Raw genomic sequence first — 12249 nt, forward strand, 5'->3', positions numbered from 1 at the left:
GGGAAGTGTCCACCTGCCCTCTCAGCGCAGGGTGGCGGTGCCAGTCTGAGGGCCGGGTGTTGCCGGGTAACCGCACAGGGGTAACCGCACACTTGTGAAGGAGTCCGATCCAAAGGCTCCACGGAACAGAAGGTGCAACGGGGACCCAAAAACACCAGGCCAGCGAGACCGGTGAGTCCTGGGTTCTAGGTCCTCTGCGCTTGGGGTGATTTAGGGGGGTGGGGGCAGTGCTCAGAAGGCAACCCGGGGCTTCATTTGAATCTGGAGGCAGGGTTATTTTGCCCACTCCCCTCACCCCCCATGTGTTTTCTACAGATTAACACTCACCTATCTGGAAGCTCCTTTTTAACTTTGGATTGCCTTTTGATTTTTGAGTGGTTATCAGTCAGTCATATTTACTGAATGCCTACCGTGTGCAGCTCATTGTACTAAGCCCTTAGGAGAGTCCTACAGAGCAGTCGGTAGACACGTTCCCTGCCTGCAAGGAGCTTACAGTCTAGAGGGGGAGACAGCCATTATTATAAATAAATATTGAATCCCTTGACTGTCCTAGTCTCCCCTCAGTCACCTGACCAAAGCGTAACAGTTAATTTCCTTCAGGATCCTCCCCCAGCCCCCCAAAATATCCCCATGGTGCAACTTACAGCCTCTGATTTTGATGAAATCAATGAGACCACAGGTAATTCAAAGATAGAACAATTCTCAAGATCCAGGGCCATCTTAATTCACTGGCCTACTAGTTCCATGTGTTCTGGTGAATTAGGTTAAACCCCCCCCCCCCCAAACAACCCAATTATTCCAAAACAGTAACAACTGTGGTGTGTGTTTCACCCATGCTATATGCTAAGCGCTGGGAACGGCATGATGCCAACAAATTGGTCACAGTCCCGACCCCAGCCCAGGCTCACAGTCTAAAGGAGAGGGAGAAAGGGTGCTTAATTCCTTTGTTACAGGAAAGAGGAAAGAGAGGCCCAGAGAAATCAAGGGATTGGCCCCAGGTCACCCAGCGGGCAGGGGGCGGAGCCGGGCTTTGACCCTGGGTGCTTGTTGCTGGGCTGCCATTTTTTTGCAGGGAGAAAGAGAGCAGGCTCACCAAAGTCGTCAAATGGTCCAAAAACGGCTTCCTCTGGTTGGTTCACTCCAGATGTGTTGGGAACACAGCCCGGCCCTCAACCTGCTGTTTCCAACTCCACAGAACTGGCGAACCGGGCCTCGGCTGCTCATGGGACCTTGACCTCAGGAGACATAGTAATAAAAATCATAATAATTGGGGTATTTGTTAATCGCTTATTATGTGTTGGGCACTTTACTAAGCACCGGGGTAGATTCAAGGTAATTGGGTTGGATATGTCCCCTGCCTCACATGAAGCTCACAGTCTCAGTCGGCATTTTTCAGATAAGGGAATTGAGGCCCAGAGAAGTGAAGTGACTTGTCCAAGGTCACCCGGTGGACAAGTGTCAGAGCCAGAATTAGAAACCAGATTCTTCTGACTCCCGGGCCCGGGCTCCATCCACTCAGCCATGCCGCTTTGCTGGGGGGCTACTGACTCTGTTGGATCATTCTCTCCCAAAGCGCTCGGTCCAGTGCTCTGCACACGGTCGGTGCTCAATAAAGGCCATTGATGGAGTGACTGAAACTGTGAGCCCCGCATGGGACAGGGATTGCGTACAACCCAAATTGCTCGTATCCTCCCCAGCGCTTAATACAGTGCCTGGCACACACTAAATGCTTAACAAAGACCACAATCATTATTATTATTATTAGAGGATAAAAAGCCACACCGTAGTTTAGTAACATCATAACAGAACCATAAGCCTCTCCCTTCCACTAACCACCGCCTCACGCCTCAGGCAGTACATTCTCTAGGCCTTGGTATCTCTTGGGAATCCCTTGAATTCCCTCAAGGGAATCTCTTGGTAGACCGGTTTTCCTTCCCGAGATCATGTTCCTAATTACATGATTGCAAGTTTTTGGGATTTGGGGGTTACAGAAGGGGACATTGTGCTGCATAGGCCAAGTTGGATTAATAGCAGTATTTCTTTTCCTTTAGAGTGTCAACTTCTCGGCTTCCGAATGGCTTCCCTCCCCCTCGGGCGGGCGGCCGCTCTCTTCCCGGAACCGGAAGAGAACTGAAAAACCCTTCCTACTCTGTCGTAAACTCCCCTGCTAGATTGGAAGCTCCTCAACGGCAGGGATCCTGTCTCCCAACCTTATCATACATTCCCCCTGCATCGCGTACGGAGAGCACTCAGTAATCGTTTGATTTCTCCCCTCTGAGGATTTTGACCTCCCAAGAGCCTCTCCAAATGGTCTGCGGCCCATAACCCCCGCCCCTTCCGGAGCGATCTGGGGTCTTCCCTGCTGCGCTCCTGATGCTCAGATGGGAATTGGCCAGGGAGAAACCTGGATATCGCCCAGCTCTGGGAGGAGGTGGGAACCAGCGTCAGGGAGGAGGCCCGGCTGACCGACCCAGAAGGCTAAGCATGTCCAGGGCCCCAGGCACCTTGAGGACTTGTTACCTGGAGGAGCCCAGGGGGACAGGCAAACACAGTAGCTTCCAAACCTCCAACTGGCCACTATTCTCCCTTTTCGACAGCCTAAATCAGACATGTGTTCCCGTGACAACCGCCTGACGGAGCCTCCCAATCCCCCCCTTTCCCCTCTGCTTTTGTCCCCTAAATCCCCGGAGGCTGCGTGGGAGGATCTCACTGAAAGAATTAAAGGTGGTCTGGTGTCCGGTCCTGCCGTGTCTGGGTTTTCCTTGCTGCGTGGCCCCCGCCCCTTGGTCCAGTACCTAATATGCCAGAAGGGGCCGTATCCGGAATTGATTTATTCGTATTTACTTCTTTCCCTCACCTCTAGACTGTCAGCTCCTCGTGGGCAGGGAATGTGTCTGTTATATTCTGTTGGACTCCCCAGAGCGCTTAGTACAGGAATGTGTCTGTTATATCATTCTATTGGACTCTCCCAAAATGGTTAGTACAGTGCCCTGCACAGTAAGCGCTCAATAAATACGATTGACAGCTGTTTCAATCACCCGTTGCTCTCAATTGCATTCTCCCAAGCGCTTAAAACAGTAGTCTGTCAGTCGTAGTTACTCAGTAGACCTAAAGCTTCCTGAGAGTGGGGAACTGTGTCTGCTAACTCTTGTCATCTCCCAAGCGCTTAGTACAGTGCTCTGCACACAGTAGACTGAAACCTCCTGGCGGGCAGGGACTTTGTCTACTGACTCTAGTGTACTTTTCAGTTGTTTAGCACAGTACTCTGCACGCATTAGACTAAGTTCCTTGAGGGCCCGGGTCGCATCTACAAACTCTTGTTGAATGGTAGTTTCCCAAGCGCTTGGGTCAGGGCTCTGCGCACAGTGAGCACTCGATAAATCCCATTGATTGATCAAAAATGACGATGTGCACTTGTCACGTGCACCTGCTACTGGTTGGTTGGTTGGTTTTTTTGTGTGATTTTTGCTAAGGACTTACTTTGTGCCAGCCACCGTAGTCGGCACCAGGATAGATATAAGTTAATCAGGTTGGTCACAGCCCCTGTCCCACTCGGGGCTCCTGTTCTTAATCCCCATTTTACAGATGAGGGAACTGAGGCCCAAAGAAGGGAAGTGACTTGCCCAAGGTCACACTTCTCAGATGCACAGAGCCAGCGGCCCAGGGTTGGGGGTCTCACGGTAAGTGCTCAATACACTGGCTTTACGCTTAGGGAAGCAGCACGGCCTAGGGGAAAAAGCATGGGCCCGGGAGTCAGAGGACCTAGGTCCTTATCCCGGCTCTGCCGAGTGTTTGCTGGGTGAACTTGGGTAAGTCACTTAACTACTTGGCGCCTCAGTTTCCTCGACAGTAAAATGGGGGATGAAAATCCTGTTCTCTCTTCTACTTGGTCTGTGAGCCCCTCGTGGGACAGGGACTGTGTCTGACCTGATGAACGTGTATCTACCCCAGTGCTTAGAACAGTGTTTGGTACATACATAATAAGTGCTTAACAAATACCATAATAATGACAATAATAATAGTAATCCATACCATTGATTGATTGGTTTCAGTCTTCCCGGGGCTTCGATGGTTGAGTGAGTTGGACAGACTCTTGACTTTTTTGTATTATCCAGGAGGGCAGCAGAGAACGTGCCTGCTAATTCTGCTGTATCGGACTCACCCAAACACACAGTACAGTGCTCTGAACATAGCTGGTTGTGGACAGGGAATGTGTCTATTTTTCGATTGTACTCTCCCAAGCGCTTAGTTCGATGCTTTGCACACAGTAAGCGCTCAATAAATACACTTGAATGAGTAAATAAGATGGATGGATTGAGGGCACCTTTCAGCTGCCGGACAATCCCAGACTTCACGGGGAGGCTTTTGGGTGGGGCTATTACAAAATAATACTCGGAATAATTGTAGCATTAAGCACTAACCGTGTGGCCAGTCAGATTAGAAGCAGTCCCGGCCACCCCCCCCCCCGGCTCCCTTCGTAATGGGGAGGAAGAACAGATACCGAACCTCCATTTTACAGATGAGGAAACGGAAGCTTCCACAGCAGGCAAGGGGCGGAGCCCAGGTCTCCTGACTCCCAGCCCTGTGCTCTTCCCACTAGGCTGCGCCCCTTTCTTACATATAAGAGAACAGAGGGGCTCCTTCCCATACATCTGTGCGAAGAGAATTCCATATAGACTTGGGGAAATTCTGGATACTCCTGGCAGGCCATCCTGGGCCTGTTCTTCCTTGTTAGAGGTGACCTTGAATTTCTTACTAAAGCAGTGTGGCCTAGTGGAAAGAGAGCAGGCTGGGAGTCTGAGGATCCGGGTTTTAATGTTGGGATTTGCCACCCACCTGCTGTGAGACCTTGGATGAGTCACTTCACTTCTCTGGTTCCCTCAACTGCAAAATGGGGATTGAGTCCCTGGTTTTCCCTGTCCTCAGACTGGGAGCCCCGTGTGAGAGAGGGACTGTGTCTGACCCGATGATCTGGTAGCTACCCCAGTGCTTAGAAGAGTGCTTGGCAAATAGTAGACTGTAGGCTCGCTGTGGGCAGGAAATGTAATAATTATGGTAATTAAGTGCTTCTAATGTGTCAAGGACTGTTCTGAGCACTGGGGTAGATACAAGTTAATCAGGTTGAACACAATCCCTGTCCCACATGGGGCTCACAGTCTTAATCCCCATGTTACAGTTGAGGTCATTGAGGCTCGGAGAAGTGAAGTGTCTTGCCCAAAATCGCACAGCAGAAATGTGGTGGAGCTGGGATTAGAACCCAAGTCTTTCTGACTCCCAGGCACGTGCTCTGCACACAATAAGCGCTCAGTACATATGATTGACTGACCGATGTACAAAGTGCTTAATGTCCAAAATGTCCGTTTTGATGGGATAGGTGCAGTTGGTTAAATCCTCCCCAGCACTAGACTGTAAGCTGCATGAGGGTAGGGAACATGTCTCCCAACAACTCTTGTCTTTTTTCAAGTGTTCAGCACAGTGCTCTGAACCCAGTAGATTGTAAACTCCTCCAGAGCGGGGATTGTGTCTGTCAGTTTCATTCTACTCCTCCCAAGCACTGAGACCAGTGCTCTGCACAGAGCAAAACTCTCAGTCAGTACCCTTGGTGGATTGATTTTGGCTCTGTCCTGCTAGTTTTGTATCACTATTGGCTCACACATTGAATATTTATTGACAGGAGTAGATGGGTAAATGTTTTAACCCATTTTAGCACTGTTCCTCTCTTTTCCTTCCCATTTTCTCTCACCCCCAAGATTTACTGGAAACATTGGGCCTCTTACTGGTTGAGGTTGGCACTGCTTCCTCATTGCCTTTGCCCACTTCTGTGGTTAAAGAAATCGCACCCTTCCAGGAAGGCGGAGGGCAGAGAAGCCAGACTGAGGCATAAAGAAAATGGCTTCTCTGGCTGCAGAAACTCTCTGTTAAAGTTGGAGGGCAGCTCCAGGGAAGAGGGCCCCGGGGGTCAACCGGAAAAAGGTGCCCCGGCCGACGGGAGCGGAGATGCAGCCCCCCTGCGCTGCCCGCCACGGCCCCGGGGGGAGGCCGGTCACCCCAGCCGGGCCCACGGAGACGGCGGTGGTTTTGACCCTCCGACCCCACTGTGCCCACAGGGGGCAGCCTCCTCTGCTGTGAGTCCTGCCCCGCCGCCTTCCACCGCGAGTGCCTGAGCATCGACATGCCCGAGGGAAGCTGGTACTGCAACGACTGCAAGGCGGGCAAGAAGCCGCACTACAAGGAGGTCGTCTGGGTGAAAGTGGGGCGCTACCGGTAAGTGGCATGCCCCGCGTCGGCCAGCATCGCCAGCGCCCCACGGGGGCGCGACCGGGGACCGACGGCCTCTCCCTCCCCAGGTGGTGGCCGGCCGAGGTCTGTCACCCACGGACCATCCCTGTCAACATCCAGAAGATGAAGCACGACATCGGTGAGTTCCCGGTCCTCTTCTTCGGCTCCAACGACTACCTGTGGACCCACCAGGCCCGCGTCTTCCCCTACATGGAAGGGGACGTCAGCAGCAAGGACAAGATGGGCAAGGGAGTGGACGGGACCTACAAGAAAGGTAACCGCCTCCCCTCCCCACCGGAGACCTTCCTTCTAACCGCCCACGGCCCCTCCGCCACTAGCAGGGAGGGAGTAGGTCTTCCAACTCTGTCGAATTAATAATAATAATGCTGGTGTTTGTTAAGCGCTTACTATGTGCCGAGCACTGTTCTAAGCGCTGGGGGAGATACAGGGTCATCAGGTTGTCCCACGTGAGGCTCACAGTTAATCCCCATTTTACAGATGAGGTAACTGAGGCACAGAGAAGTGAAGTGACTTGCCCACAGTCACACAGCTGACAAGTGGCAGAGCTGGGATTCGAACTCATGACCTCTGACTCCCAAGCCCGTGCTCTTTCCACTGAGCCACGCTGAATTATACTCTCCCGAGGGCTTAGTCCCGGGCTCTGCGCCCGGTAGACTAGAAGCTCCTTGCGGGCGCAGATCCGATCTATCGATTGTACTTTCCCGAGCGCTTAATCTGGCACCCCGCCCTCGGTAGACTGGAAGCTCCTTGCGAGCGGGGATTGAATCTACCCATTCTGTCAGATTGAACTTTCCCAAGTGCTCAGTCTGCTCTGCGCAAGGGAAGCACTCACTAAATTCCATTGCTTGATTTGACTGTGAACTTGTTGTGGGCAAAGAATATGTCTGTCATATTACACTCTCCCAAGCACTTAGTACAGTGCTTTGCATACAGTAAGCACCCAATAAATTCGATTGAATGAATAATGAATGAACGAGCCAGGGAGCGGCTCTATAGATTCTGTTGGCTTGTCCGCTCGCAAGCGCTTAAAGGAGTGTTCTGCACACGGTCAGTGCCCCAACGGATCGACGGATAGGTGTCGGTGCCGGTCGAGGACTGCTTCAAGTCAGCAGCAGGGGAGGGGGACAGGGAGGACGAGGTTTAGTCCAGGGAGACCCTCAGGTTTTGGAGCTTTATCCAGGTAAGCGTCTCGTCTCTGCCCCCGCCCCAAGAAATCCTCTCCCCAGGTTTGGTTCCCTGTTGAGCCCCTGCGTCCAGCCGACGTCTCCCTAGAGAGGAGGGCGTCCAATATCGAGTCCGCCGACGCCTGCCTTTTTCCCGCAGGGCCGGGGTGGCCTGTTTGTAGCCCTTTCTTCCTAATCTCACTTCCAGGAAGCCCATGACCCTCTGGCACCCGAGGCCCAACATGTCCACCCCCTGGAAAAGCGAGAGCCCAGAAGAGTGAGGTCCCTCTCCCGGCTCCAGGGGGAAAGGATGGGGGCAGGGAGCGAGGCGTTGCTGTGGGGTTAGTAGCTTCTGCCGGCCCCCGGACTGCCCTCTGGCTCCACTGGAGTGGCTTGAGCAGGGCTGATTTGGGGCATGGGGAGCCACGAGGGGCCTTGTGGATCCCAGTCACCCCGCCGGTCACTTGGGTATTCCCGGCCTGGTGGCGTTCCCAGGAGCACACTGGTTGGCCCTGCGGTGCAAGTTATTGCCCCGAGGAAACAGACCGGAGACTGAAGCCCCTCGAATGCCCCCCCCCCCCCCCCGCTACTACCACCGTCATCGCGGTCTTGGTCCAAACAGCTGTGGTCCAGGTCAGTGAGCCCAGGAGAAGTTTGCTCGTAAATGAAGGGCGCGTGCTGTGCGTTCTCCACTAGCTCTCCAAGAAGCGGCCCTGAGGTTCGAGGAGCTGAAGGCCCAGAAGGAGCTGAGGCAGCTCCAGGAGGACCGCAAGAATGACAAGAAGCCCCCGCCGTACAAGCACATCAAGGTGAGGGGGTGCTCCCGGTTGGGAGGTGGGGCCGGGGGGGACCATCCCCCGCCTGCCACTCAGGTCCCCAAGCATTTCCAGGTGATAGCCTGGGGTTTGAGAACGGCGGGAGGGTTTGGGGGAAGAGGGGCTAGCTGTTCACTCCCCTCCCGCCACCACCGCCCCGCTGGCAAACGTGGCTGACTCTTGAAAATTAGCCAAGGGTGAGACTGGCATCTCCAGAGGCAGAGATGTCGGGATCTCGTGGGCAGAAAGAGTACCCTGACCCCCAGGGGGTAAGGCAGGAGCCCAAATAACTGGCAGCTGTGGGCTTTGGAGTTTGGCTCAGTCTGAGAAAACCCAGCTGGGGAGAGACAGAGAGAGGGGGAGCCCTCCGTAACCACAGCCGGGGGTCTTGATTTCAGGGATCTTGAGGGCTTGGTCAGGGTTAAGCCTCCCCCGAGGGGCTTAACTTGAGATGGAGAGGATTAGCCGGGTCATTAAGGCGAGCGTGAGCCAGTGAGAAGGGGTGACCGGCCACCCAATTGGACAATGTCAGGAGTTGGCGTGTAAGAGCACCCTGGAACGTGGGGGTCTTCGCTCCTCTCTGAGGTCCCGCTCCTCACCCTGGGCTACGTTGAAAACAGGTTAGAAAGCCCTGGACGACCGCTGACCGCTGGCAACCGGGAAACTCCAAGGGGACCAAAGGGTGTCAGGGGTCGGCCCTCGGGAGTCCAGCTTAAAGACCACCTTTCATTCATTCAGTCACATTTATTGAGTGCTTACTGTGTGCGGAGCACTGTACTAAGCGCTTGGGAGAGGACAGTAGAACAATAAACAGACACATTCCCTGCCCACAACGAGCTCACAATCTGCTGCTCGTGCCGGGATCAGGCAGCTCCTGGTGGAGGCCACTGGGGGAAGGGGGAGAGGGGTGAGTTATCCCCTCTCGGTGGGCTGAATAGCTGCGGGGAGTTAAGCAATTTGGGGAAGGTGGCGCCCCCCCTACCCGGAAGGAGCCATGAGAGGCGTACAGCTGGCCCCCGGAATGGCAAACCCATGGGCTGCCCGGTAGTGTACTAAGCGCCGAGGTAGATCCAAGCTCATCAGGTTGGGCACAGGCCCCGTCTCCCATGGGCCTCACCGTCTCAATCCCCAATTTACAGCTGTTGGACTGAGGCTCAGAGAAGTGAAGCGACTTGCCCAGCAGGCAAGTGGTGGAGCCGGGATTAGAACCCGGGTCCTCTTGACTCCCAGGCCTGAGCTTTAGCCACCAGGCCCCCACGGTTGCCCATTAGGAAGTGTGGGGAGGCGGGTTAGGAAGATGCAGTCCGACGCCATCCGCTCCGCCTCCCTCTCCCGCGCACCCAGGTGAACCGGCCCGTGGGCCGGGTGCAGATCTTCACCGCCGACCTGGCCGAGATCCCCCGCTGCAACTGCAAGGCCTCGGACGAGAACCCGTGCGGCGTGGACTCCGAGTGCATCAACCGCATGCTGCTCTACGAGTGCCACCCCGCCGTCTGCCCCGCCGGAGAGCGCTGCCAGAACCAGTGCTTCTCCAAGCGCCAGTACCCACACGTGGAGATCTTCCGTACCTTGCAGCGTGGCTGGGGCCTGCAGACCAAGACTGACATCAAGAAGGTGAGCGGGCTGGGGGAGACATTCTGGAAGGGGCGGCGGGAGGGGTCTCCCTCTCTAGTGCCCCAGGAGGGACTACCCGGTCTATGCCGATTGATTGGTCATATTTGCTGAGCACTTTCTGGGTCCAGAGCGCCCTACTAAATGCTTGGGAGAGAACTGTTATTATTATTGTGGGATGTATAAAACGCTTACTTTGTATCAAGCACTGTTCTAAATCGCTGGTATAGGTTCAAGAGGTTGGACACAGTGTCTGTCCCACGTAGGGCTCACACTCGTAATCCCTGTTTTGTGGATGAGGTAACTGAGGCCCAGAGAAGTGAATTTACTTGCTCAAGGTCATACAGCAGATGTGGCAGAGCCGGGATTAGAATACATGACCTAGGCCTATACTCTACCATTAGGACATAGTTGGCAGACACGTTCCCCGCTCTTGTGAGAGTACAGATACGTTCCCTGCCCGCAGCAAGCTGACAGTCTAGACAGGGAGACAGACATGAAATAAATGAGAGATATGGACATGAGTGCCAGGGGACTGGTAGGGGGGATGAATATAGGGAGCAAGTCAGGGTAACGCAGAAGGGAGTGGGGAGTGGGTCAGGGAAGGCCACTCGGAAGAGTTGTGCTTTCAGTAAGGCTTTGATGATTGTGAGCGTGATTGTCATATATGAAGAGAGAGGGTGTTCTGGGCCAGAGACAGGAGGTGGGGGAGAGGTCAGCAGCGATACAGACGAGATAGGGGGACAGTGAGAAGGTTGGCATTAGAGGAGCCAAGTTTGCAGGCTGGGTTGTAGTAGACGAGCAGCAAGGCGAGGTAGGAAGGACCCCTCACCAATTCGCTTTCCAGCATCCCTCGATGCAGAATCTCGTTGGCCAACCTCCCGCCGGCCTCCCCGGCCCTTGAGGCGGTTTTGAGTCTCCCTGGTTAATGGCTAGTCTCTGTAATGGGTAGACTAGAGCTGGTGGCACGTGTGAAGGACTTAACTGTGGGCTAAGCACTGGGGTCGATACAGGCTCCGTAGGCTGGACCCAGTCCCCGTCCCACACTGTCTCACGGTCTGAGAGCGAGGGAGGACAGATAGTCTATTCCCTTTTCACAAAGGAAGTGAGACACAGAGAAGGGAAGTGATTTGCCCAAGGTCACACAACAGACACGTGGCAGATTAGAACCCAGGTCCTTCTGATTCCCAGGCCTGGGCTTTATCCACTAAGCCAGGCTGCTCCTCCAGACACACACACACTCCCAGGCACATGCAAACACACATACACACCCAGACACACATGACCATGGGGAAGAGCAGGAGCAGGAGGAAACCCGAATCTCGACATTCCGTGTCGAACCCCAGCCGTGTTTGATTCCAGGGGGAGTTCGTGAACGAGTACGTCGGCGAGCTGATCGACGAGGAGGAGTGCCGGGCCCGCATCCGCTACGCCCAGGAGCACGACATCACCAACTTCTACATGCTCACCCTGGACAAGGTGAGCCTCCGGACCCGGATGGGGAAACCCGACCAGGGCGGCCCCCGCCCGGCTGTTGGCAGGGAACGGGGCGGCGAGGGGGACTCCCTCTGGTCCTCCCCTCGGCCGTGTCTGACGGTCAAGTCCAGCTGCCTTGTCGGCAGGGATGGCCGAGGAAACCCGCTTCGGGAAATGGCTCTGTCCCTTCCCGGAAGAAGAAGTGCCCAACGGAAACTCCTCCCCACCTTCGGCTCTCCCCCCCAGGCCTACCTATCCTCACTGCTCTCCCACTCTAACCCAGCCCACGCACTCCGCTCCTCTAACGCCAGCCCATCCTCCAGACCTCATTCTCGTCTGTCCCGCCACCACCCCCCTTGCCCGTGTCCTCCCTCGGGCCTGCAGCTCCCTCCCCCCTCATCGGTCAGTCGGTCAATCCAATTTATTGGTGGGGGCGGGGGCTCTGCCTGAGGCGGCCAGCAGGTTCCTCTCCTGAAAGGGAGCTTTTCTCACGTAATTCCAGGACAGGATCATCGACGCCGGCCCAAAAGGCAATTATGCCCGGTTCATGAATCACTGCTGCCAGCCCAACTGCGAGACCCAGAAGTGGTCCGTCAACGGGGACACGCGCGTCGGCCTCTTTGCCCTGAGTGACATCAAAGCGGGTAAGGGGTGAGCGCTGGGGCTGGGGCCTTCTCTCCTGGTCATCCTGGCCCTTGGAGCCTCGGCTCTAGCAAAGGATTGAGGGGCGGTGGTGGTTTGAGTTGAAACTTCTCAGACCGGGGTGAGGGTGGTCAGCTTAGGACACAGCTAGGAGATTTGGGGGACGGGCGGGCACGGCAAATGAGCGGATGAAAAGTCCTGAAGAAAGATGGCGAGATACCGGTTATTTGCAACGCTTACTA

At 54.9% G+C, this 12249-nt stretch overlaps 1 protein-coding gene across 1 annotated transcript in view; it reads left to right on the top strand.

Annotated features, from left to right (window-relative positions):
* NSD1 (nuclear receptor binding SET domain protein 1) overlaps positions 1-12249 on the top strand; it is a gene marked incomplete at its 5' end in the record, with an annotated part of 52676 nt that overhangs the window by 36667 nt on the left and 3760 nt on the right. The window contains 6 exons of the mRNA XM_039910572.1: positions 6108-6264; positions 6348-6553; positions 8160-8272; positions 9623-9892; positions 11252-11368; positions 11868-12009. Coding sequence (XP_039766506.1) covers positions 6108-6264; positions 6348-6553; positions 8160-8272; positions 9623-9892; positions 11252-11368; positions 11868-12009 — 1005 coding nt within the window. The remainder of the gene's footprint in view (positions 1-6107; positions 6265-6347; positions 6554-8159; positions 8273-9622; positions 9893-11251; positions 11369-11867; positions 12010-12249) is intronic.

Source organism: Ornithorhynchus anatinus, chromosome X2 (assembly GCF_004115215.2).
Source record: "Ornithorhynchus anatinus isolate Pmale09 chromosome X2, mOrnAna1.pri.v4, whole genome shotgun sequence".
Classification (NCBI taxonomy): Eukaryota; Metazoa; Chordata; class Mammalia; order Monotremata; family Ornithorhynchidae; genus Ornithorhynchus; species Ornithorhynchus anatinus.